The 25,725-nt window shown below is 38.9% G+C and overlaps 1 protein-coding gene across 1 annotated transcript; it reads left to right on the top strand.

Annotated features, from left to right (window-relative positions):
- The first annotated feature begins 7,318 nt into the window (after positions 1–7,318).
- On the top strand, positions 7,319–25,095 carry SLC10A2 (solute carrier family 10 member 2). The gene is made up of 6 exons (XM_014063339.2): positions 7,319–7,891; positions 11,510–11,628; positions 21,141–21,229; positions 22,093–22,268; positions 23,514–23,671; positions 24,805–25,095. Exons 1-6 carry the CDS (start codon positions 7,452–7,454, stop codon positions 24,975–24,977), a joined length of 1,155 nt encoding a protein of 384 aa, XP_013918814.2. The 5' UTR covers positions 7,319–7,451; the 3' UTR covers positions 24,978–25,095.
- The last annotated feature ends 630 nt before the right edge of the window (positions 25,096–25,725 follow it).

The raw sequence follows: 25,725 nt of genomic DNA, 5'->3' as shown, positions 1-25,725 counted from the left end.
ATTATATTTAATGAAGCCTATTAAGCATCAGTTTATCAGTTTAGTAAGCATCAGAGAGATGCTATCAAGAAGACCTAACGATTTGTCCCCATTTAACTCTTATGTCAGGCAGAAAAATATGCTTCTCTCATATGTTCAGTGGTATAGTTTAAGACAGTCTTTCAAGCAGTCTAAACACAAATTGCTAACTCAACACTGCCTCTACTAATTTAAACCCAGTCTATGGGAAACCATAGCCGGTCACAAGCCCGGATAAATGGGGAGTGTTGGTTCCCGTGGCGACGGAACCGTGAAACAAGCTGAGAACCCAATGGCAGGACAACACACGGATAAACAACTCTGTAATCCGTGACGTTCTGCCTTTGGCCTTCACAATGCAACGGTCACTGCCTTGTGGACGTTGACATTTACGAAGATTAAGTCCAAGTCCAAGTCTACTAATTTAAATGGGGAGAATATATACCATCTGAATCCCAGGAGCATCTCAATTCCATTAGTGACAATGTTTCTAACACTGGATTACAATTGGAAACCCCATATTTCACAAGTGTCAATGTCACTGAAAGAATTGCCAGCCCAGAAATATTCTGTGTCAGATCACACATATAATTTTGCAGTTTTTAAATTAATTCGAGCTCCACTTTTGGACTGAGAAAAGTATACAGTGAAACTTACTTTAGAACAATAGTTGTATATTTTTATACATTCCAATGTTTATCTCAAAATGATCTGCCAAAATTAAGATATCAAATGTTTTCTGAAAATAAAGGAAGCAAGAGTACATTTGTTTTATTGGCCTGATAGCATGGATTTTAAAAATTGATTCAGCAGTTCTTGATGAAGGTTATAAAGTAAAACTATAACTTTCAAACAAAGGCTAGGATAGGTTCCACAGTCTCTTAGATGTCAAAGTCCAAGGATATTTCTGGAGAAAAGGAACATGCTTGGCTTTTATTAAACTACTCTAATCCAATAAAATAGTTTTAAATCATGCCCTGAATTATGTTACTCAGTAATCAGTCAGTACTATAGCTTTTTAGCTAACAAGATTTGAATTCATTTTTTTATTTAAAAAAAGTTGCGTTGATATAGAATTTGCCATCATCATCACCTCCCCCCTTGCAAAAAAAAAGCAGAAAGCTCCTACTGTGTGTCTATTAGGGTCTTTGGGCTCTCTTGATGTGCACAAAAATAAGGAAAGGTTTGTATTGTGTTTGTATCATTCTGACTCCCCTTATCTCTGGTCTAGATGATGCTGAAGTTATTAATATTGATTCACTTTTCCAAGCTTTCTATTCATAAGTTTACATAGCAGTGGTGGCATTCAAAAAATTTTAGTGACGGATTTGTGTGCGTGGCTTGGTTGGTGTGGCTTGGTGGGCATGGTAGGGGAAGGATACTGTAAAATCCGCATTTCCTCCAGATAAGCTGGGACTCAGGAGGCAGAGAATAGATGGGGGCAGGGCCAGTCAGAGGTGGTATTTACTGGTTCTCTGGACTACTCAATATTTCCGCTACCGGTTCTCCAGAACTGGTCAGAACCTACTGAATACCACCTCTGTTACATAGTGATCTAAGTTCAGGAAGCTGTTAGATGGGTAGATATTTTTCCACACATTCTAGAAACTTTTACAATTGGGATTCTGAAATGTGAGTAAGCCACCATTCATAATATCTTCATGCAAAAGCTTGCTACCTCTCATGACCAGATAAATACTGTATAAAGAATGTAGGGCCAGAGCGGAGAGAATTGTGGAGCTAATTCTGCTATTTTTATTAACACTCTTTGTCTCTTCCCTTGAAAAACAACAGTAGTTATGGCTACACATATAATTAGAATCCAACTAACAAACTGTCCTGTGATCTATCAGGATGATTGGCCAGATCTATAAAGGCAAGAGTAAGACAAAAATTAAGTTCAAAGATAAATTGAAACTCAATTTGTTGTTATTTGGGGGAAGGAATGGAGCAATGGAAATCTTTTGTGTAGATGCCAATTGTCCTACTCTAGTTATGTAGGTATTGCAGACCTCTCTTTCTAACTAACTGAAGCAGGAAATACTTTGATTTGTCACTAGATGCAGCTCTAATAGTTTCTGCACTTCTTGGTGTCACCTATGGTATTTTTCAGATTTTTCCTGACACCTTAAAATATTTATGTTGATATTAGCAACTCATTAACAAAATAAGTGAGGGGAAAAAGCTACTAGCTATGGAAGAAATGGGATGCCAATTTAGAAAATATTGTAGAAGCTAACATTTTTATGACTACCACATCCATATGCAAATATCTTAAGATAAACCATTTTCATGAGAGAAAGAAAGACTACATTCTATCAAAGAGATCACTCTGAGGTATATTTTCCTTAGCGGAAATACATTGAACTACCAATCCCAAAATTTAAAACACATAAAATAATATGCCTATTAACGTAAGGTAAAAAAATCTGTGAATCTACTTTCAAAAATATAAAAATTAGAATAAAATACATTAGCTTCTTTCATAAATTTTAGATCCCTGTGACACAACCCCATTTATGAGATTTCCCTTGGTGTTTTGCCTCTCAGGCACCTAATTTTGTCTACAAAACAAGACACACACACACACACACAAACACACACACAAACACACACACACATACACACCATTTTACTAAAAGAAAAGACTGATGCTGTAGAAAATGTTACTGAAGTCATATTTTCTGCAATCGAGGTTGGAACGGTTTACCTTGAGTTTGATGTTAGAGTTTGAGTTTGATATTGATGATGAAGACAATTCCTGTATTATGGCAACCAGTGCTTAAACTAATGTCTAAACTGATTTTTTTTAAAAAAAATTAATCAAATAATAGTGAACAAATTATTCAAAAAATAGAAGAATATGGTTGGTGTCAAGTAATTACAGTCTTTGAGGGAATGTAAGTGTTATCTGCAAAATGCAGCATGGGGCCCATCAATACAGCATCTAAAATTATCTCCAGCTTTGTTAATATAAAGACCATATATTTTATTTGTTTTTTGCTTTCATTCTGCCAAGAAACCCACATGCATTACTTAGAATGGAAACAGATTTTATTTTCAAAGAACAGATTTTCCAAATGTTTTGGACCAAACCATGTCCTAGTCCACACTATCCTGTGAAAAGCTGGTGCAACAGGTTCCCAGAATTTTTGCATTCTAGAGGTCAACTCACATTTTAGATCAACAAATTCTGGGTCAAGAGTTACAATTTTGACAGTTGTTTTTAACTGCGATTCACTGCAATCTCAGAAACAGATATTAGGAGTAATGAGCAAGTGCTAAATTCTACCAAGTGCTAGTTGCTGAGTGATCTTATTCCTTGTTTCTCACACCATTAGAAATCTAGTGCACATCTAACTGAGCAGCAGCATCACCTAAATTATTCCATTCCACTCCCAACATGTATATAATGGACACAGACTGAATGTAATCTGAAGGGTAATGCTGATACGTCATGGGCGGACAGTGGAATTACATGAACTGAAGGGCACTCCCACCTTAATTACTGGCTCCATCCCCAATGGGCAATTACTGCAAATGGACACAATAACATAATGACAATGAGAAGTTGCAGACTTAACTAATCTCATCAACCTCTTTGCCATCCAGCTGAGCACCATCAGTGGTAACATAAATAATGGCATTTGCTGAATAGCAGTAGCACTTAGACTTATATACCGCTTCACAGTGCTTTCCAGATCTCTCTAAGCTGTTCACAGAGTCAGCATATTGCCCCCAACAATCTGGGTCCTTGTTTTACTGACCTCAGAAGGATGGAAGGCTTGGTCAACCTTGAGCCAGTCACAATGGAACTGCCAAATTGCAAGCAGCTGGCAGTCAGCAGAATTAGCTGCACTACTCCATTCTAACCATGTGCCACCATGACTCTTGATGGGATCCATGGAGGGATACATGAATCCCTGAAATGTCAACATTTGGGGGGACTGGAACTGCTTCATTTTGTTTTTAAAAAAAACAGTTTTGTCCAAATGTGGATAGTGAGTTTTGTCTGAACTAAGAGGATATCAGGCAATGAAGATGATTAGCACCAATTTTAATGGATTATCTTTTCTTCATGCAGCACAATAAATTATAATTCCAATTCTATCTAATATAAGGTGACCAGACGTCCCGGATTTGGTGGGACAGGCACGATTTTTCATCGTTTTTCCCGCGTCCCGCCCGCTTCTCAAAAACCCCCGCTTTATTTTGGCGCTCGCTGGCTCCCCCGCCCATCAGCTGCCGCTAGCTCGCTCGTTATTTCCTTATCTATTTCTAAAAATCTAAGCCAGCCCAGCCTGCCGCTCACTGATTGGCCTGGACTCCAGCCAATCAGTGAGCTGGCTGGGATGGAAAACTTTAAGCATGCACGGAAGTTTTCCATCCCAGCCAGCTCACTGATTGGCTGGAGTCCGCTTAGCACACCGCGTGAGTCGCAGGAGTCTCCATTTCATTTCACGGGAATTTGCTTTGTTTTGCTGCTTCAGCTTCACTGGTGAGTAACCGGTGGGAATTAGTAACCTGCGTGGGGTTAGTGAAAACAGCCGCCGCAGCCCTCCTTCCCTTCCCTGTGTGCGAGAAAGCCGCCCGCTCGCCAGCCCGCCCACCCTTGGACTCTGGGGCAGCACCTACCCAGCGCGGGCGCTGCCGCGCTGGTTCCTTCATGCCCCTCCCCCTCTGCCTCCTCAGACCTCCATGCAAGAGCGGCGGAGCGAACGAGTGGCCACAGCCATCGTTGCTTTTAAATGAGGCTCCGCTCGCTGCTCATCCCGCTCCTTCTTCCTCCTCCTCCTCCTCCTCCCCTTCCGCCCTCAGCAGCAGCAACGGCAGCCGAGGAGGGAAAGGTGCACTTTGGCAGGGCTTCCACAGCGCTGTGGAAGCCCTGTCAAAACGCACCTTTCCCGCCTCGGCTGCTGAAGGGATCGTGCGGCCGCCACTTTATCTTTCTCCTCCTCCTCCTCCCCTTCCGCCCTCAGCAGCAGAAACGGCAGCCGGTCCGGGGAAGGGGCACTTTGGCAGGGCTTCCCCAGCGCTGTGGAAGCCCTGTCAAAACGCACCTTTCCCGCCTCGGCTGCTGAAGGGATCGTGCGGCCGCCACTTTATCTTTCTCCTCCTCCTCCTCCCCTTCCGCCCTCAGCAGTAGAAACGGCAGCCAGGCCGGGGAAGGGGCACTTTGGCAGGGCTTCCGCCACGCCCCCAAGGACCGCTGACCTTGCGCCGCCGCTTCTTCTTCTTCCCCGGCCTTCCCAGTTAGCTTGCTTGAAGCTCCGAGGAGGCGGGAGGAGGGTCGCAGGAGTGGAAGTGGGGGGAGGTCTCCCCGGCCGGGAAGAGCTGAGAGGCTGCCGGCCCCTTTCGCAGGAAAGTTAACTTTTCTTGGCGAAATCCTGCCCCCCCTCCCCCGCGTGGTTGAGTGGTCGGCTGTCCTCTTCCTGTAAGCCGCCCGGAGTTACCTGTGTGTGAGGTGGGCTGCCCTATGCATTTGCGTGTGTGCGCTGGAGAGAGAGTGAAAAAGAGAGGGAGAAATAATTATATTAATTAGATAGATCAGTCTTTCTCCACCTTGGAGACTTGAAAGTGTGTGGACTTCAACTCCCAGAAAGGGAGTTGGGAGAAAGGGAGAAAGGAGGAGAGAATGAAAGGAAGATGGAAAGAAGAAAGAGGTAAGGAGAGGAGGATGGAAAGGAGAGAAAGAGGGGGAGAGAGAGTAGAAAAGGGAAGAGGAAGAGCAGGAGTAGGAGAAAGGTAAGGGAAGAAGGAAGGGAAAGGAGAGCAGGAAGGAAGAAAGTAGAGAAGGGAGGAAGGGAGAAAAGAAAGGGAAAATAAGGTGGTGTTATAACAGGAGGAAGGGATGGTAAACAAAGCAACCCAAACTGTATATTATAACCTATTAAATGAAATAATAAATGTATAAGAATGATAAATGTTAAAACACTAGTAACCAAATGACATGCTATATGTGATGATGGGTTTTTTTCTTTTTGTTTTGTTTTGTTTTTATTGTTGTGGGTATGTGTCGTCTATGTAACAAAAAAAAATAAAAAAAGTTGATAGGCAAGAGGAAGGAGGAAGGAAGGAAAAAAGAAAAAGAGGGAGAGAGGAAAGAAGAAAAGATGGAACTAGAAAGGAAAGAAGGGAGGGAGGGAGGAAAGGGGAAGACAGGGAAAGAGCAGAAAGACAGAGAAGGTGAAGGTAGATAGGCAGAAGGAAGGAAGAAGGAAGAAATAGGAAAGGAGGGAAGGAGGAAGGAACAGAAGCGAAGAGGAAGAGAGAAATGGAAAGAGCAGAAAGACAGAGAAGGTAGATAGGCAAAAGAAATGAAGCTGAAAGAATGGAAGGAGGAAGGAAGAGAAAAAAGGAGGAAGGGAGTGAGTGAGGAAAGAAGAGAGGATGGAAGGAGAAAGGAAGGAAGAGAGGGAAAGAGCAGAAGACAGATAAGGTGAAGGTAGATAAGCAAGAGGAATGAAGGAAGAAGTGAGGAGTCTCGAGGAGGGGGAAAACATTTAGTGACCAAAGTTACAATGGCATTGAAAAAAGTGACTGATGACCATTTTTCACACTTAGCGACCGTTGCAGCATCCTCATGGTCATGTGATCAAAATTTTGTTTGGCAACAGATTCGTATTTATGCTGGTTTCAGTGTCCTGGGGTGACCTTTTGACAAAAAAAAATTTTTAATCAAGCCCCCCCCCCCCACTCTGGTCAAAGGCATCCCTCTTTTCCAATCTGAAAATCTGGTCACCTTAATCTAATATCTCATTCTAAATAAAGAAACTGCAGTAATAAATCATGTATTTAAAGACTCGCCTTTTTTCTCTTTAAAAGGGTGGGGGGATATAGTATATGTTTCAGCACTATGCTTTAATATAAAACCACAGTTACTTGACAACATATTTTTAAACTAATAACACATGAGTATATTGGACAAAGCAAATGAAACTGACAGAAAAGATTGACTTTGGTTTTTTTTTTTCATTCAGACTTTCTTTGTATGTCAGAAAGGCCCACATGAGATATGGAAAAATTCAGGAAATCCAAAAGGGGGAAAATATTTTTCCACAGTACAGTTGACTGAAAATAAAGGAGTGGCAAAGAGATAAATTATTAAAAAGAGATGCTCATCATTACTCTTTGATCCTCCTGTAATATATTAGTTATTTTTTGCTTGTTACCCATTATGTTTAAATATTAATTTAATTAATTGGTGTGAAACCTCACTTATTCTGAAAATAAATGATTGATTCACAGCGAATAAATGCATTTGTCCAAGGGAAATATTATGACTCAGCAACTCAGCTCTAAACCTTAGCAACTGCCAAATTCCAACATTATCATCTTTTTTATTGCCCCTAGTCGTTTATAATGAGATACTGAAGAAGACTAGTTTCAATATAGCGCATGAGAGCCTGGAAAAGCACTTCTTCTCCTTCAAAATGCAGGACCACCATTTAAGGGAATCTGGTATTTTAACCTCTGCATTTCCAACAACACAATCAATTTGGAATTTTTCACACTGTTCTGAAAATGCCACCATCTGCAAAGGGACATCCTGCTTAAAGCCGACAGATGATTACAACAAAATTTTGAGTGTAACCTTAAGTACTGTCCTAACTGTTATGCTGGCACTGGTGATGTTCTCCATGGGCTGCAATGTGGAACTGAATAAATTTTTAGGACACATAAAAAGGCCTTGGGGTATCATTGTAGGTGTCCTTTGCCAGTTTGGAATCATGCCTCTCATAGGTTTTACACTGGCATTTGCTTTTGATGTGCTTCCAATTCAAGCTGTTGCAGTGATCATCATGGGATGTTGTCCTGGTGGAACAGCTTCTAACATTTTAGCTTACTGGGTGGATGGTGACATGGACCTAAGGTAAGAGTAATTTGCTTTTCTTAGAGTTTAAATTTGTTTTTTTAATGAACTTTAAAACTGCTATTTTGTGCATGTTTATTTGTGAGAGAACCCACTGAAATCAATAGAAGTTATAATTTAACAAACATAATGGAGTGTATCTCTTGACAAAACATTGTACTGAAAAATATTGCTCTGCATCTTCCACCTTATTAGAAAACGCTCCCAACAGAATGTCTTGAACACAACTGTTATTTGCAGATATGCCCACTTTATATCTTGGCAGAAGTGTATCTTGACCTGCAATATTCAATCTGCTACCATCAATCTCTTCGAAATAAATAGGTATATTGACAGAGAGAGAAAGAGAGAGGACACCAAATCAAAGTGTTCAAGTACTTTCATTGGGAATAGCAGAAATACAGTGAATTCCAACTGGAGAAAATGAATTTCTCTGTCCTCAGTATAAAATACAGAGCAATGAATTAGATTCAAGTGAAAGTGTGAGTATTACAAAGTTGGAAGAATAAAAGAGAACTTTTCAAGTCAGGTTTGCTGATCAATGATCAGCATAAGAGCAGAGATGGCAAAAAAAGAGGTGAATGGAAAGTGAAGGGTAAAAGAATTCCAAAATTCAGAGAAGGAGGAACCATTTTGGGGATTTTTGAAAGTGTTAGGCACCATTAAATTTGGGAAGAATAAAACAAAACAAAACAAAAGCACCACTAGAAAAAAGAGGAGAAAGAAGATCAAGAGAGGGAAAAGATTAAAAGCACATTTATATATTTCAGTTCTATTTTTTTACATATTTTGATCAAAGGTTTTGAAAAGTTGGCAGGTACTTTCCTGAACTTGGACCATGACTCATTCTAGGGTTGTGGCTTTTTCATGCTTTATTTTTCTTTTAGTCATTAAGATAGCTAGCTAGAACGTGAAAGGCAACAGAATTAGTCTTATTACACAGATAAAAGGAATGCAGTCCAAAGTCAGATCCTCCTTATAGCTACCAATATATGTGTGTGATCTGATCCAGCACAAGGGTAGATATATTCAGAATCTTAAACCAACCCAAAATCTGTACTATCACAAGTAAAACTTGGCAGAACGTAACATCTGATTTGGAAGTTGTCACCAGTGCCAAACAATTAAATTGCTTTTGAAAACTGGGCTCAGAAGAGCCAGTTCAGAAATATATATTCATTCCATTCAACTATTCACAGGTGACCTGCAATATTTATCAGATTGCATGTGTTTAAGGTTCTATATCGGGGTGCATATGGATTGGCGTATGGAAAATGCCTGCAAGAACGGACTGGTGAATAGGGCTGTATTCTCTGCATTAAATGATAGAAATTTTGCACTACACATGTTGCCATTGACAACAATATTATGTTCCAAAATAAACTGAGAATAAATATTGTGAGAGGGAACCTCTGAACTTGGTTGTTTTCTTGCACACATTTCATTACACAAACTATGTCATCCATGCTAGTGCTAATAGGTATTATTTTCAAATTTAAACACTTTTGGATTTTAAAAAGGCTATCATCCATAAATGCTATAAATACTTATACATTAATCATGTCCCACTTTGTTTTTGTTAGAAGCAATTGGGATTTTGTCTAGATGCTCTTAGTACAGTTTTCCTGTACTAATTAGCTAAGGTAAACTGATACCCATACAAATAGAGTTACTGCCTTCAATGAAATCCTGTCTATGTTTATTTAGCTATAAAGCCTATTGTACTCACTGGGATTTATTTCCAAGTAAGTTTAAGACTGAGCCAAAGGTTATATACATTAAATAAGTAATATTTCCCATAATAACAAATGCCTGGCTAAACTGTTTAACTGAATCAGACCAGATACAGATTTTCTGTCTAAATTTTGTGATCCCAAATCAAAGAATAACAGAAGCTGTTTATTTTTAGTCCCTCTTCTCCATTAATATTATAAATAGTTATTGTGATATTATACTTCAATGAGCAAAATGAGTTTTCTTATATTACTATGAAACTAAGTAGGGTTCAGCAAGACTTATTCAAATTCAACTTGTCAATACTATCTTAGGTATATAAATTCAGACATAATTTCTATTATTTTTCCAATAAATAAGTAATATTTAAGCTTCAGACGCCTCACATCCTGGACATAAATTGTTTCAACCGCTACCCTCAAAATGACATTATAGGGCATTGCACACCAGAACAACTAGACACAAGGAGAGTTTTTTCCCCATCACTCTTCTAAACAACTAATTCCCACAACACTGTCAAAGTATTTACTAAGACTGTATTATTATTATTATTCTCATCCTTCCTATTACCTATTTCCTTTTCTATTTATCACTATAACTTTGTTGCTTGTATCTTTATGATTTATATGTTTATTAGTTCCTAGTATGCTTTATGTTGATTGCTTATTTAGTATCCCATGACTATCATTAAGTGTTGTATCTTATGATTCATGATGAATGTATTTATGACTATGATATTGATTTATCACATATTTTTTCTGTACACTGAGAGCTTATGCACCAAAGACAAATTCCTTGTGTGTCCAATCACATTTGGCCAATAAAGAATTCTATTCTATTCTATTCTACTCTACTCTTCAGCTCATGATTTCTCAATTTTTAATTTGTTTCCATTTTCATTATCCTTGGAGTCTCTGTTTCTATATTTAAGTTCCTGTATTTAAAAATCTTTTCAGACTATCAATTCCTAACCCTACAACTTAAAATATTTTGACATTGCCTTTGTGCATTCCCTCCCCCCTCTCTCTCTCCTTGAAAACAGAAGCAAAACTGAAAAAATACTGAAACATTACGTATTAGATGACATCAGGATGCCTCTTCCTAAAATTCTCTTAAAAAGGCAGAGTGGATGCATGATAACGATTTCTTATTTATTTATTCAAAGGGTTTACAGAGCCACCAGTTTAAACAATGTGATTTTGTGTGACTTCAACAGCAAACAACCATAATCTAATACAACAGTCAGCAATAAATAATAATAGCTGACCCACATAAAATCTCCTGATATCCTCCCTCCTCCTGATTCCCATACCTAGTGCAACAGGCAAGGTTTCAAATGCTTTCTAAAATCCAGCAGGGGCCAACTGAGCATCACAGGAAAAAAAATCACTTGAGGATTTCCTTATGATATGCCTGTTACTTTATAAAGTAACAGTAAAGCTATTTATAGGCATTATACCTTTACAGGTAGTCCTCGAGTTATGGTTGTAATGGAGCCTGCCCATTATGATTGTAAGTTATAAAGATTATAAAACTATTAAATTGTACATTTGTTTTCAGCAGTCATTAAATAAATGCCACATTTGCATCCCCTATGAACATCGCAGTTGCCACAGTTGTTAAGCAATTTCCATGACTGTTAAGCCAACCTATTGTTCATTAAGTGCCACTTTTCAGCAAACTGTCATAAAACATGATCAGTGACTATGAGATGCTTCAAATGGCTGTAGTGTGTTGCCAAGCTTCCAAAGTGTGGTCATCTGACTTGGCGGGGACTAGTAGTAAGTCAAGTACTACCTGTTTGTGAGAAACCACAATTTAGCATCCATAAAATATTAGAAGCTAACATGATAACAACAGTAACAGTAACTGGTTCTTTTTCAGCATCAGTATGACAACGTGTTCAACCCTGCTGGCCATGGGAATGATGCCGCTTTGTATCTTTGTCTACACCAAGATCTGGACAGATTTTGACGCAATTTACATCCCCTATGACAGCATTGGTAAGCTAAATGTGGCTCTTTTTCTCCCACAATCATTCAAGATCCATTTTTTACAGCTAAAGTCTGCAGTGGGAAATCACTCATAACCTCCATGGTTTTATACTTAGGGTTAATTAGTCTGAAGCTTCAGGACTTCTCTCAAAACAGATGCTTGGCATCTTTTAACGCAACTGACAGAATCAGGAATGGCATAAAGCTGAAACTAACTCCCCACAGTAAACACTTGGTTGCCAGAGAGACATATGATGCATTTTCAACAGTGACATATAAGCCCGGTTGGGAATTGAAACGACCAGTATTGCTCATGACTCCTTGTCAGTGAAAATCTATGATATTGTAATTATACTTACAATTGTTGACAAGGATTAACATCATAAAATTAAAGCATATTAAAAAATATGGATGTTGCGAAAGGTTGAAGACAGAAGGAGAAGGGGACAGCAGAGAATGAGATGGTTAGACAGTGTCATCAATGCAATGAGCATGAGTTTGGGCAAATTCTGGGAGACAAGGGAAGGCAAGGAGGCTTGGCATGCCATGATCCATGGGGTTGTGAAGAACATGGACCTATACCCATGATGGTGAACTTATGGTACACATGCCAGGAGTGGTACACAGAGCCATCTTTCTAGGTACACCAGCCATCACTCGTTACTCATCCAGACCAGCTAGTCTTTGTGCAGGCGGAAGGGCCAGAAATCAGAAGAGCAGCTCCCTGGCACGCATGTGCATGCTGGGAAGCTGAACTTCCAATTTCTGGAAAAATTGGAAGTGAACACCAAAGACTGGAAGCTCAGCTTTCCAGTGGGCACATACACGCCAGGGAGCTTCTCTCCCAGTTTCCAGCGCTCCCCCGTGTGCATGCCGGGGAACTGTTCTTCTGGTTTTTTGTACTCCCCCATGCATGCACACATGCTCCCGTGTTGGCACTCGGTGCCCAAAAGGTTTGCCAACACTGACCTATACTCTCTAAAAGTGATGGGACAAACATCTCTGCAAAATGTATCTTGCTTTCAAACGAAATATAAGGCTTATGGTGTTCTCCCTTTAAAAGAATATTAAGATTTGACTGTACCAAGAGAAGCTCAGACAGCAAATTCTGCAGTTTAAATTGCTGTATTATTTTGTGTTAACTAGAGAAACATGGAAACACCTGTCTTCTGAGTACCTTCTCTAAGACCATGCAAACCCAATCAATTAAAAATAATATAAAAACCAAAAAGTGAACAATGATGATAATTTAATGCATACATTTCCACTGTTGTAATGGACATAACTGTATTGCATTGTATGAGTAGATCGTAAAAAATGCCTGTTATGAGATTATGGTCCAATTGGTAACCAAAGAATTATGTAGTAATGACTGAAACGTCAAGATCCTCAGACCATCTAAAAAGCTTTTTGTTTAGTAATATCTTCACATATAAAAAATGAAATGGAAATGGGCTGGTCACATAGCAAGATGAACTGATGGAAGGTGGACCAAAGCAGTTGTAGAATGGATCCCACTTGATAAAAAGTGTCCACAAAAGAGACCTAAAATAAGATAGATTGACGACATCAGCAAATATCGCGGACAGACAAAGCTCATGACTGTATAGGTTGGAAACATGCAGAAGAGGCCTTCCTCCTACAGCGGATAGACAATGGCTAAAATGATAAATGATGATACATACATACATCAGAGGTGGGTTGCTCCCAGTTCAAACTGGACTGGCCGGACCGGTAATAGTGGCAGCGGAAGGCTCTGCCCACCTGCCAGGATGCTTCTGCACATGCACAGAAGTATCACATGAGCACGAGCAAAACAGTAGCAGCGGGATTTGAAACTCACCTCTGACATGCATACATACATATATACATACAGTGGCGGGTTCCTGCCAGTTGAACAACCAATTCAGTGATCGTGTGTTTCGCTGTGCACAGTTTTACCAAAACTTACCTTCCACATTACTTCTTGGGAAGTAACACAGCTGAGGCATTCAATCCACTCTGCTGCACCAATCAGCTGAGAGGATCTAGGTAAGTAATGCACAAGGGTGGGCAAGCGGGCCCACCTGATCATCGGCGCGAACTAGTTAACAGAGATTCTTGAAAACTCAAATAAGCAATATTGAACTCTGCATATAGTATAACATTTCTGACTGACTGGCATAGTCTTCATTCACTCCAGCTTTGGAGATGGTTTGAGTTTTATCTTTTTGTCACCTAATTCTAACCAAATGGCGAAATAAGCTCAATTATAAGGTTAAATCACAACTTAATTTTAAAACTCATATTCCTATTTTCTGGAAATTGGCCAGGATTTATGCCTCCTGCTAAACATAAAAACTACAGCATTTGTGAATTTTCTATGTTTATCCACAGGAGACATGAAACTTCATTTCTCAAATCTCACTTTGGATTCAAGCCACAACCCAAATCAAACAGCCTCTGATACTGTTTAAATTTAATTAAGTGCTGTTTCTAAATCACTAATGTGGGCACAAACTAATTTTTGGAATCAATGTCCAATCCCAATAAAAGCCAAGAAAAGGGGAAATAGATTGAAAAGGCTGAAAACAAAGAAGTTCAAAGAAAATCTGACAGATAAGAATGTATATAGAATGGCTTTGTGGGAGAGGAATGTTAAGACTGGGGAAGAGAAAGGTAGAACAAAGGAGGATGAAAATAGTTAATGAACTACAAAGCTAGAAACTAAGAAAACTATTGAGATAAAGCTATGGAAATGAGTTAAAGAAGAAACAATCAGAAAATTAGAAGCCTTTTTAAAAGAATGTCTTTTAAAGACATGAGCTTAGAATAAAACAAATCACTAGAACATGCAAGTGTGTTATGTTTTGATGGTACAAAATCCCAAGTATTTTTGAATAATTCCCCCAAGTGAGCAATGGGAACTTGAAACAAGTCCATTATTACTCATTTTGAACTACATCCATATAAGTAGTCCACATTAAGGGCTACCAACATTCAATCTCCATTTAAAGACAATATTTAAAACATCTCCATCAGGAGTGGGTTTCTTTTACTGCCGGTTCGCTCAGGGATGTGCTTTGGGCGCATGTGTGATTCACACACACATGTGCTTGATATGCAGTATGCGCGCATGCGTAAAAGCAAAAAACAAGATGGCAGCATCGTAGGTGCAGCTGATAGAACCGGTTCAGGCACATGACCGGCTGAGTTACTACCTACTCAGCCAAACCAGTCCGAACCGGTAGGAACCCACCTCTGATCTCCATCAGAGGTCGTATTCTGCCAGTTCACCCCAGTTTGGGCGAACAGGTAGTGGCGGCAGCGCAAGGCTCTTCCCATCCACCCAGACAACATCATGGATGCTCTGCACATGTGCAGAAGGTTCTGCGCATGCACAGAAGCGCCACGGATGCACGTGCTCCTGATTCCGAACCAGTAATGTAAGATAAGAGGATTTCATGCCTGATCTCCATGGCAAATAACTTTTAAGCACACGCTTTTCAACATTTTTCAAGCAAATAAATTTAATAAATAAAAAATAAAGCAGCCCTGCAAAAAGCCATAGAGCTCAGCAGAGAAACCCAGCAAGGAAGAAACAATAGATTCATTTCAACGTACTTGATGAATGACATAAGAAAAATACACTTGCATGGCTACTACCATAAAACATTACTTCTAATGCACTTTCACTGTTCAATTTTTTTCTATTTATTAAGATAGGTTTGTCTCAATAAGCAAAGAAAGCAAAATAATTTCTCATTTGGTCCCCTGAAAGCTCAACAGAATAGTAAATCTATTTGTGATGGATGTGCACAGTATTCTCTTTTTAGCTTAGAACCTGCCTAAGGAAGAATAAAACAAATATAACATCATTATTTTACAACCCATAAACTTTCAATAATGAGGAATAAAAACAGTACTATTTAGGCACTAAGCAAGCAGCAGTCAACTTGTGTCTCTCTCCCCAAAGTAGCAGTTCAAAATGGTTCTTCTCAGGCTCTAAACATGTGCTTATAGCGGCCAATCCTCAATTCCATCCATTTCCTCTCTTCAACTTGCTGTAGCTAATGGCTGAAGAACTGGAATTTATGCCTGCTATTGTATTGACTAATACACTCTAATTCCCCAGAACTTGGAGGAATAGAAATAAGCACCTTCCGAACAACATGAAATAAAAGAAATTGTTTTATCACAAGCATGGAATACAAATCCAGGACAAATTCTAGAGTATTTTGTTTCACGCCGAGGACACTCAAAATAGTCATTTTAAGCTCAGAACCTTTGAAGCTCAAACTCTTTTCCTTTTTCCAATCAAACTGCAGGAAATCCAAAGGATCAAGGAATGAAATGGTTGGTTGGTTGGTTGGTTGGTTGGTTGGTTGGTTGGTTGGTTGGTTGGTTGGTTGTTGATTGGTTGATTGATTGGTTGGTTGGTTGGTTGGTTGATTATGTTCTCTCAGGTTGGTATTGACTCTTAGCAGCCATGTAGACTGAATTTCTCACTCTAGTTGATACATCCCTGTTCTGACCCCGCTCCGTCCGGTGATTAACACTGACATAGACTTACTGTTAGCCACACTTTATTTACAGTAATTACAATCCTGTTGGTTGAAAGCCCAACACGACTCACTGGCAAGACGTTGGCAGCAACCCAGACTCCCACAGACAAGAGATACAATACACACAAGAGCTTCTCCAGCTTGTTATGAATGGTTGGGTCTTGCAAAAGGTCTCCTCCCAAAGTCTCTTCTTATATACTCTCTTGGGAGGAGCCAAGCCACAACCACCTGGGCTTGATTATCTCTTATGAGTCTGTCTCCGTAACTGCTGCCTCCATTTCTCCACTGTTCATTGCCTGGCATCAGGGACAAACTCCCTTTGATCTTCCCCACTGATCCATGCCCCAGGCGCCTCCTGGTGGCCAACCAGTCTCTCAAATCCCTGCTTGGAGTCTGAACCCTGCCCAGGGTCCTCCACGTCTTCCATAGCCAACTCATAGGGTCCCTCGCTATCGGAGTCCATCAGCAGCTCCAACGGCTCCTGCTGGCCACAACACACCCCCAACCTGACTCTTCAGGTCTTCCAACAGGGATATTCATCACTATAATACTTGAGTTCAATTGACTTATTACTAGTTATTGTTTTTTCTATCCTTCTGTTTTTTCCAAACTGATGGACGTCTAAAAGGTGTTAAGCTTTTGTCTCAAGTTAACAAATTGTAGTAGTAAATACAATTATTTGCAGCCACAGCTTTTACCAAAATTTATATAAAATTGCAATAATCTATATTAGTTTATAGATAATCTATATCCCCTCCAATATTAATAGCACTTTCAGTCAATAGCATTCCATAATTAATAGTGAGAAGGACAGAGGAAGGAAGATGGGCTCTTTTCATATGATGCAGAAAATATAGGCGCCGCTGTGGCCCACTTCACTAGTGTCTCACTGTTGAGTGACCAAGTTAACCTGCTTATTAGCTGCACACCAAGAAACATGATAATACTAACCACCTCCACCATTGAATCTGTAATTTACAGAGGTGTATGGCTGTGCTTGCTTTTCTGAAATCGATAATGATCTCTTTTGTTTTACCTACATTTAAAACCAGGCTATTTTTTACTACACCCGTTCACCAAACCTACCTCCTCCTGGTAAGCAGCCTCATTATCATTCTGAATAAGGCCCTGTTGTATACAGGGATATACTGTTATGAAAGAAGCTTTAAGCAAGGAAGGAAAACATTCATGTCCCCGCAGTTTTCTTGGCAAGATCTGGAGAAGTGGATTGCCAATGTCTCCTTTCTAGGCTGAAAGAAAATGACTAGACTAAAGTCACTCAGCTGGCATTGTACCTAAGTCAGATTACAATTCACCACCTCCCAGTTTTTAGCTTGGTACTTTAAACACCGAAGCAAACAGATTCTCATCTCTTTTTTATGATGGTTTATTTTAATCAGTCATTAATAACATATTTATTTCTTTGTCTTCCATTGTTCTAAGCTCTAAAACAGTGTTTCTCAACCTTGGCGACTTTAAGCCCTGTGGACTTCAACCCAGCTGCTGGGAGTTGAAGTCCACAAAGGCTTAAAGTCGCCAAGGTTGAGAAACACTGCTCTAGAAGTTTTCTGTAGTATGGCTCCTGGTAGACATATACTTTCATAAACACATACAAGTAGGATAAATATGTGCATTTTTGGGGGAGGAGAAAAAATCCAAAAACTTTTGATTGCCTGGAACAGTCAATCCAAAGTTTATTTTAAAAAGACAATTGTGTTGAGAGTTTAAAACTTGAGTGGGTAAAAGAAAATATTGACTTAAATTAGAATTATTTTATTTTTAGGTGAAAATTGGGCACTCTTGTCCTGGAAAAGGACAAAAGTTAAAAAAATTGATATATTTGAAGACATTTTTGCATGTTGTGGCAAATCATGATGTCTAGGAGTTTTTTCAATATTTTATTTGTTTTCAGCATACCAAAATACATGGAAATTAGATGAAAATAATCAAAGAGCTTTTTAGTCACAGACCTGTGTTATTACCTTAAAAATGAAACTGCAGATAATGTACACCATATCTGGCATACTTAAAATGTATTTTCTGGAAGTCAATGGTTGGTTTTGGAAACTTACTTGGTGAACAATATCCTTGTTTTTGACCTAATTGTTAGAGGAGGTGGCTTTACTTTACAGATGATGTTTGCACTGCAAGGTCTATATTTCATTTTGGGGGGTAATGAATGGCAAAATTTGCCTACTGGAAACTTTCTTTCATCTATCTTCTTGAGATCTGTGTATTTGATACCTCTTATAATTGGAGGATTTTAGGCTTCATTACTTAGAAGGATGGAATTCTCTTTCTGCAATGTCAGCTATTAAGGAATTCTGATATGTAATAACTTGGCCAAAAGCACCTAATTAGACCATGGAGTACATTGCCTTAGACCCACAATAAAATTACATTATCCAAGAAGTCAAACTGTAAAGATAATTTGCCAAAAATATAGAGTAGTATAGTCTGGCTGCCTGTTGTACTAGAACAGTGATGGCTATGATTTCTGTTGTTGGGTGCCAAAAATGCGAGCGTGCATGCCAGATAACATATGTGTGTGCTGCCACCCATAATGCAAAGAGTGCCCCCACATACGCATGTGATGCACAACCCTCCCCACGGCATGCCCCTCCCCCTCACGCGCTGCACTGCTCACTTCCAAGCTGAGCTTGGTATTTCCTCCGGAAAGCCTCCAGAGCCTGGGGAGGGTGAAAAACAGGCCCAACTGGCCAACCAGAAGTTTGGAAACTGGCACTGGAGCTGACAGCTTGTGTGCCGACAGATATGGCTCTGCGTGCCACCTGTGGTACACATGCCATAGGTTCACCATCATGGTACTAGAAGATTTACTGTTTTGTACTGAAGCAGAAGTGTCAAACTCAAGGCCCAAGAGCCAGATCCGGCCCACGGGGTGCTTAGATCTGGGCCATGGGGCCGCCCTGAAAACAGCAAAGGACTGGCCTATGGTGCCTCTGGCAGAGGGTTGCAGGAGGCCGCTGCAACCAAAAATGGAGCTTGGTAGCCCATTTTCACTGGCAGAGCACTCGGACCACCACAGGTGCCCCCAAAATAAGTGACATCTGGCCATGCCCACCCTCGTCCCCAAGGTCAAATACAACCCTGATGCAGACTTCAATGAAATTGAGTTTGACATCCCTGTACTAAAGGATATTCCTACAAATAATTATTTGTAAATACACTGTTAAGTGTTGGAAAGTATAAGTAGTAGAGACAGACAAATAATTAGAGTGCTTTTGTTTGGGAATGTCAATAGAAGTCCATTTGCCATCTTCATGCAAACCACAGTTAATTAAATAATTAATTAAAAGTATTAATAAAGTATGTCAATTAGTACGTGATGCATATTGGACACATATATGTCTGTTAAAGAATAAATTGATGGAGGATCCTAGGGCTGGAAGGGACCTTGGAAGTCTTCTACTCCAATCTCCTGCCCAAGCAAGGAGTTCTTATACTTGATGGAGAAATGATGCTCAAAAATGTAACTTTGTACCATATAATGCTTTCTTTTAGACAGGAGTTATTTTTTCATATTAACTTTATTTTATAATTTTATTTTTAAATTACTTATTGAATATGTGCAAGATTCATTAGTTTTTGAATAATATACCAATGATTGGAAATTTGTGCAGGACCATCATCAATATTTCCCCCTTTATGTGTCTATGGATTAATTCTTTGGCATAGTTAAGGATGAAGGATGTTTAAACAACTATAGTCAACTAAAAGTGGAGGTATAATGATGTTACTATGGTAAACATTTGAGTTAAGATATTTGAATTAACATGAAATAATGGAAGAGATGCACCAAAACATGTTGTAACCAGCTGATATACTTTTTTTTTGATGATATATACCTGTGTTCGTTTTTTTCCCCTCTTTTTTTGTTTTTTTTTTATTCCCTGCCTTGTCTCTTTTTTTTTTGTCTTTTTTTGCTCTCTTTTTTGTGTGTTTTGTTATTTTTTTATTTTCCCACTGGTGTGGGTATGTATTGTTTAAGAATATTATTATTATTATTATTATTATTATTATTAATATCTTTAAATAGTAATTACAGTCAAATGAAAATGGATATATGATGATGGTGATATGTATGAATATCTGAGTCAAAATGCTTGAGTTATGTTTGTTGACTGTGGAGGAGATGCACCAAAGTTTATTTGTGATCGACTGATACGCTTTTTATAGCATGTAAAGAAAGATGTTGTACCTGTTTCAAATTAAAAATTAAAACTTTTTAATTAAAAAAAAATATTTCCCCCTTTATATTTGAAAGAATAATTGACACTACAAACTTGAAATACAACAATCTGAAAAACTTATCTTTTTTTATTATTTGGACATGCATTTTACTGCTATGAGTCCTGATTTGCAGAAACACTTAGAAATAGTTTACTAATTTATATAATTAATTTCTATTTAGTTAAGTAAACTGACTTGTATAACATGGCATACATAACGATGATTTTGATTAGTAGATAAGAGCTTTGAGATTTTTTTTTCATCCTCTTCTTTTTTAAAGAGAATCCATTTATTTCAACTAGGTCAGGGGTCAGCAAACTGTGGCTCTGGAACTGCATGTGGCTCTTTCCTCCCCCTGCTGAGGCTCCGTCACCGGTCAGCGGCACAATTTTAAGAGGAGCTTCTGGTGGGGGGGGAAGCACAGTGCGCCAGGAGAAGACTCTATGGCAGGGGAAGGTTTTCCAGTTGTCTCCACAATTGATAGGGCTTTCAGTTATGACAGGTAGAGGAAAAACTATGCCGCACTAGGAGGAGACTCTATGGTGGGGGAACTGAACTTCAGATCCAGAATTTAACAGGGGGCTTCCGGTTAGGACCTTTGTGGCTCCCGGTGTTTTCTTTTCTGTGGGAAATGGGTCCAAATGGCTCTTTGAGTGTTTAAGTTCGCCGATGCCTGAACTAGGTGCCTTCTCCCCAATTTAACCTGTTGTTGTTTTTTTGCAGGCATTTCATTGGTTGCACTTGTCATTCCTGTTTCCTTTGGGATATTTTTTAAGCATAAATGGCCCAAGATAGCTAAAATTATTCTTAAGGTAAGGCTGAACAATTATGAATACTTATTCAGAGAAACACTCAAGATATAATTAGGGGCTGATTGTGATCTGAATGTATTATGTATATGATGGGGTTTTTTTCTTGTTTTGTCTGTTGTGACTATGTTTTTATGTGTTGTTGGTTGCCTAGAGCAGCTGCAGCATGATGGTGGCCCTATAAATCTAACAAACAAATACATTCAAACACAAACATACTGGAACAATCACTTTTGCTTCCGTAACTAAATTGGAATTATGTAGAAATAAACAAAATATGTCAACTTAATTATTTGAAAGATTTGTTTGTCACTCATTCCCCTTAAGGACTATCAGAGATCATATCAAACCCAAAAGTAGGCACTGAAAATTTACTTACTTCATTTTTTACCTAGAGACAATCCAAGTCATTCTGATATATGTTACAGAAAATATATTCATAATTTTAATAAACTGAACAATTATTGTTAATAATATTGCCATTCTTGGGCAGCTTGAGTTTAACCCATAATAGTATTGATGCTGATTCCACTGTATAAAGCAGGGGTCAGCAACCCATGGCTCTAGTGCCGCATGTGACTCTTTCATCCCTCTGCTGCGGCTCCCTGATGCTAGTTGGCTCCACAATTGATAGGGCTTTCGGTTAGGACAGGTAGAGGGAAAAGGATGCCACGTTAGGCAGAGACTCTATGGTGGGAGGAAACAGACTTCCGGTTGGCTCCAGAATTGAATGGGGGGCTTCTGGTTAGGACCTTTGTGGCTCTTTGAGTGTTTAAGATTGCCGACCCATGGCATAGGGTAAAGATTTCAAGACTACAATTTGTGATGGTGATATGTTAAATATGCATTGTCTCTCTTTCCCTCAGATTGGTTCCATATGTGGTGGCATTCTCATAGTGATCATAGCCGTGGTTGGAGGAATATTATACCAAAGTTCCTGGATAATTAGTCCTGAGCTCTGGGTTATTGGGACTATCTTCCCAGCTGCTGGTTATTCTCTAGGCTTTTTCTTGGCTCGCATAGCTGGCCAGTCCTGGCACAGGTAAGATTTGTTCCACAACTAATATAATTATCCTATCTATCCTATTTATACCACAAGCATAAATCTTGTTGTCTTCCTTTAAAAAAAAAGAATATTTAAAATTTGAAATTAATTAACCATAGAGTTATAGGCTGCCTTTACTTATTCTGTTTACAGCCCCTAGTCATTTTCTATTTCCCTTTTTTATAAAACTGATATTCCCAAACTATAAAATAATGTTTTAGAAATCTTTCTGGTTTGAAAAAAAAAATAACCATCCTTCCTTTACAAAAACATCATAACAACTGTACTTGATTCACAACATTCAATTGTTCAGTCTTCTCCGACCTCATCTCAGATCCAAAAGCAGTTTAAATGAGTTTATACTGAAACTTTTGATGCATCATAAATTCATAGTTCTTAGTAAGAAAGAGAGGTGGGAGCTAATCTACTTCACTGTATGTACAATTTATCATTAATCCTTGTGTAGTTCAAGAACTGCATAATATTTTCATGATATAGCCTTAGATCTGCCTAAGGAAGGAACACCATCACAACATCTCATATCCTTTCCTGGTATCAATAAAGGAGAATATATGTAGCTCAGGCTTGAAATGAAGGATCCAAGCCTTGACTGTTTTCTTGCAGATGTTTCATTACCCAAACTAGGTAACACCATTGGTGCTAGTTCCTTGTTGAGACTTGTATTCTTTTGGGGAAAGCAATTAGGGGCTACATACCAGCAGTGAGTTGGCCTGAAATCCAAAGTAGACTTTATGCAAGTACAGGCAGACATGCATTACATACGTATACATTCTCTATATCCTTACCCAGGAATCAGACAATAGGGCAGAATAGATCATCAGTTCAAGCTCAAGCACAATAAAATAATTATGCTCCAGGCCAGACTTTTCGTCAATGAAGTTCAAGGCTAGTAGCTAGTTCAGAGATTTTGTAAGCAAGATATTATCAGATCCTGATAAAAGATCTGATAATAAGGATTTATGTCTTTGGGAATGAGCAAGGCTTTGTTTTGTAACAGAAATCAAGCTGTTATGGAAATTGTTCCAGCCTTTGGCTGCTCTCTGCCAGAAGCTTTGCCCCTGGAAGCGTCTGGCCTTCAAGCAAACAGAACTGACTTATCAGAACTGATTGCAGAAGTGAAACTACTCAGGAGTTGGTCATTATTCTCAAACAGACCAATTCCTACTTAGGCTCTTTCTCAAGCAATCTGGTGATTATTTCTTTTTTCACTACTTCTTTTAGATGCCGTACAGTTGCTCTAGAAACAGGAATGCAGAACTCTCAGCTGTGCACAACCATTGTGCAGCTCTCCTTCAGTCAGGAACAACTGGCACTAATGTTTACTTTTCCGCTCATCTATTCCATTTTCCAGCTTGCTTTTGCAGGAATAATTCTGGGAGGTAAGCTACCTTGCCCATGACCCATTTGGATCTTTTGTTTCTAAACTCAGGAAGTCATTTCAGAGGCTTTAGTATTTATTCATGCATGACTCTATTTTCTGCAATTATCTCCCAAACGAAAACAAAAACACACAACTATTAAGATAATGGTGAATATAACTACATAAATTATCTGGCTTGGTCAATATTAACCACAAAAGTAGAAATCAATCTGAAAAAATGCCCTAATTGTTCCCTTGAGGAGTGTGGTCAGTCACAAAATTTCCATTTACGAGAAACCAAATGACACCATGACATGAGCTGCAACCACCCTCAATGTTATGTTGTAAATCAATGTTTGTCAACCTCAGTAAAATTAAAATGCATGGACTTCAACTTTCAGAACTGCTCAACTAGCATACTGGCTGGAGAGTTCTGGGAGTTGAAGTCCATGTCTCTTAAAGTTGTTAAGGTTGAGAAACAATGTTCAAAAATGTGGAGCTCAGAGTATGTACCATATTTTTCAGAGTATCAGACGCACCTTTTTCCCTCAAAAAAGAGGGTGAAAATCTGGCTGTATCTTATACACTGAATACAGCTTTTTTGGCCTCCTAAAACCCCATCCTCTTTGCAAAAATGGCCATGCATAGCCTTTAGGAGGCTTCCGGAGTGCTCCTGGAGCCTGGGGAGAGCAAAAATGAGCAAAAAATGGGATTGTTTTTGCTCGTTTTTGCCCCCCCCCTCAGCCCCCAGAAGCACTCTATAAGCCTCCTAAAGGCTATGCATGTCCTTTTTTGACAAAAAAGGGACAATTTTTGCAAAAAAACAGGCCATTTTTGCTCATTGTTTGCCCTCCCAGCCCCTAGGAACACTCTACAAGCCTCCTAAAGGCTGTGCATGCCCTTTTTTGACAAAAATGGGCTCATTTTTTGCAAAAAAAAAACAAAACAGACCATTTTGGGGAGGTCTGCAGATTGCGAAAAAAAATTAATTTGCCTCTTCAAAATCTTGCATCTTATAGTCTGAAAAATACAGTAGTAATCAAGAGTGCAGATCTATATTCAGAGGTTAAGTGTGTTTTTATGTAACTATTGAATATTGTCAAATGTGACGTTGTTACTTCAGTTCCTAACATATCAGGCCATTGTCCTTAGTTTACCAGGTCTACAAAAGGCATTTTGCTGATCGAAAGAGTGTTTTGATAGAGAAAGGAAACCAAACTGAATCTGAGTCAGGGTCAACTTATGCAACAACAAATGGAGGATTTAAGATGGAAGAAGGAAAAGAAAAAAACCAACCGACAGTGATGGCAAATGGAAAAGTATAAGAAGTATGGATTTTCTTGAACTGTTGCTTTTAAAAATTCTACTCCTTAAAGAGAAATATTTTCAAGTATTTGAAGTATATTTTTGTACAGATATCCTTCCCTTTAAATTATTCATTTACAATTGTATCCTTTGATCTTTCCTCTTGCTTCTCTCTTCTTGAGGAAATAGAAGGAAAGTTATTTTAATTTTCTGAGGTAGCAAAAAAATGTATATGACAATAAACCATTAGAAATCATCTTTAAGTTTGTGATGTGTTTTGTGCTGAAGTATATTAATCACGATACAAGTTGCTCAGAAACCAGAGGAGACTATCAAACAACTATAAATATATCTTTCAGCTGAAGAAATTGAAAAACATCATGTTATTATTTTGCCGTCCGCTAATTGCTTGCAGGTGGACACTTCTAATGATGTCTTACTAGAATGGAATGCAAGAAATAATAAAGTCAGCAGTCATTATTGCAAGAATGGAAACCCAGGAACATGTGGTTGAGTGGCACTTCCTAGCCGACATATGGAAAAGATGCTGATCTAACACTAGATACTGTGCCTGAATGTAATGTTATTCTCTCTGTATTCTACTGCAAACACCTGTCTGGACAATATTGCTTAAATGCAGGATTCTAAACTCTTGATATACTTTTCTCCATGGCAAATTGAAAAGAAATGACAATGACAAAGGCAGAACAAAGTACATATTGCCAGTGAATTCTAGACCTTAAAAAAAATGTTGCATCACGGTTCATA

The sequence above is a fragment of the Thamnophis sirtalis genome, unplaced genomic scaffold (genome assembly GCF_051295495.1).
Source record: "Thamnophis sirtalis isolate CommonGarterSnake01/CBP01778 unplaced genomic scaffold, rThaSir2_p1.2 scaffold_12, whole genome shotgun sequence".
NCBI lineage: Eukaryota > Metazoa > Chordata > Lepidosauria > Squamata > Natricidae > Thamnophis > Thamnophis sirtalis.
Note: the sequence above shows the minus strand (reverse complement) of the source record. Positions and strands in the feature narration are given on the sequence as shown.

Bases quoted from the DNA above. Each gene is read 5' to 3' on its own strand.
- SLC10A2 (XM_014063339.2), top strand. From the start codon at position 7,452: ATGCAGGACCACCATTTAAGGGAATCTGGTATTTTAACCTCTGCATTT. The intron at 7,892-11,509 runs GTAAGAGTAATT...GTTCTTTTTCAG, and splicing joins GATGGTGACATGGACCTAAG to CATCAGTATGACAACGTGTT. The intron at 11,629-21,140 runs GTAAGCTAAATG...GTTTTTTTGCAG, and splicing joins CATCCCCTATGACAGCATTG to GCATTTCATTGGTTGCACTT.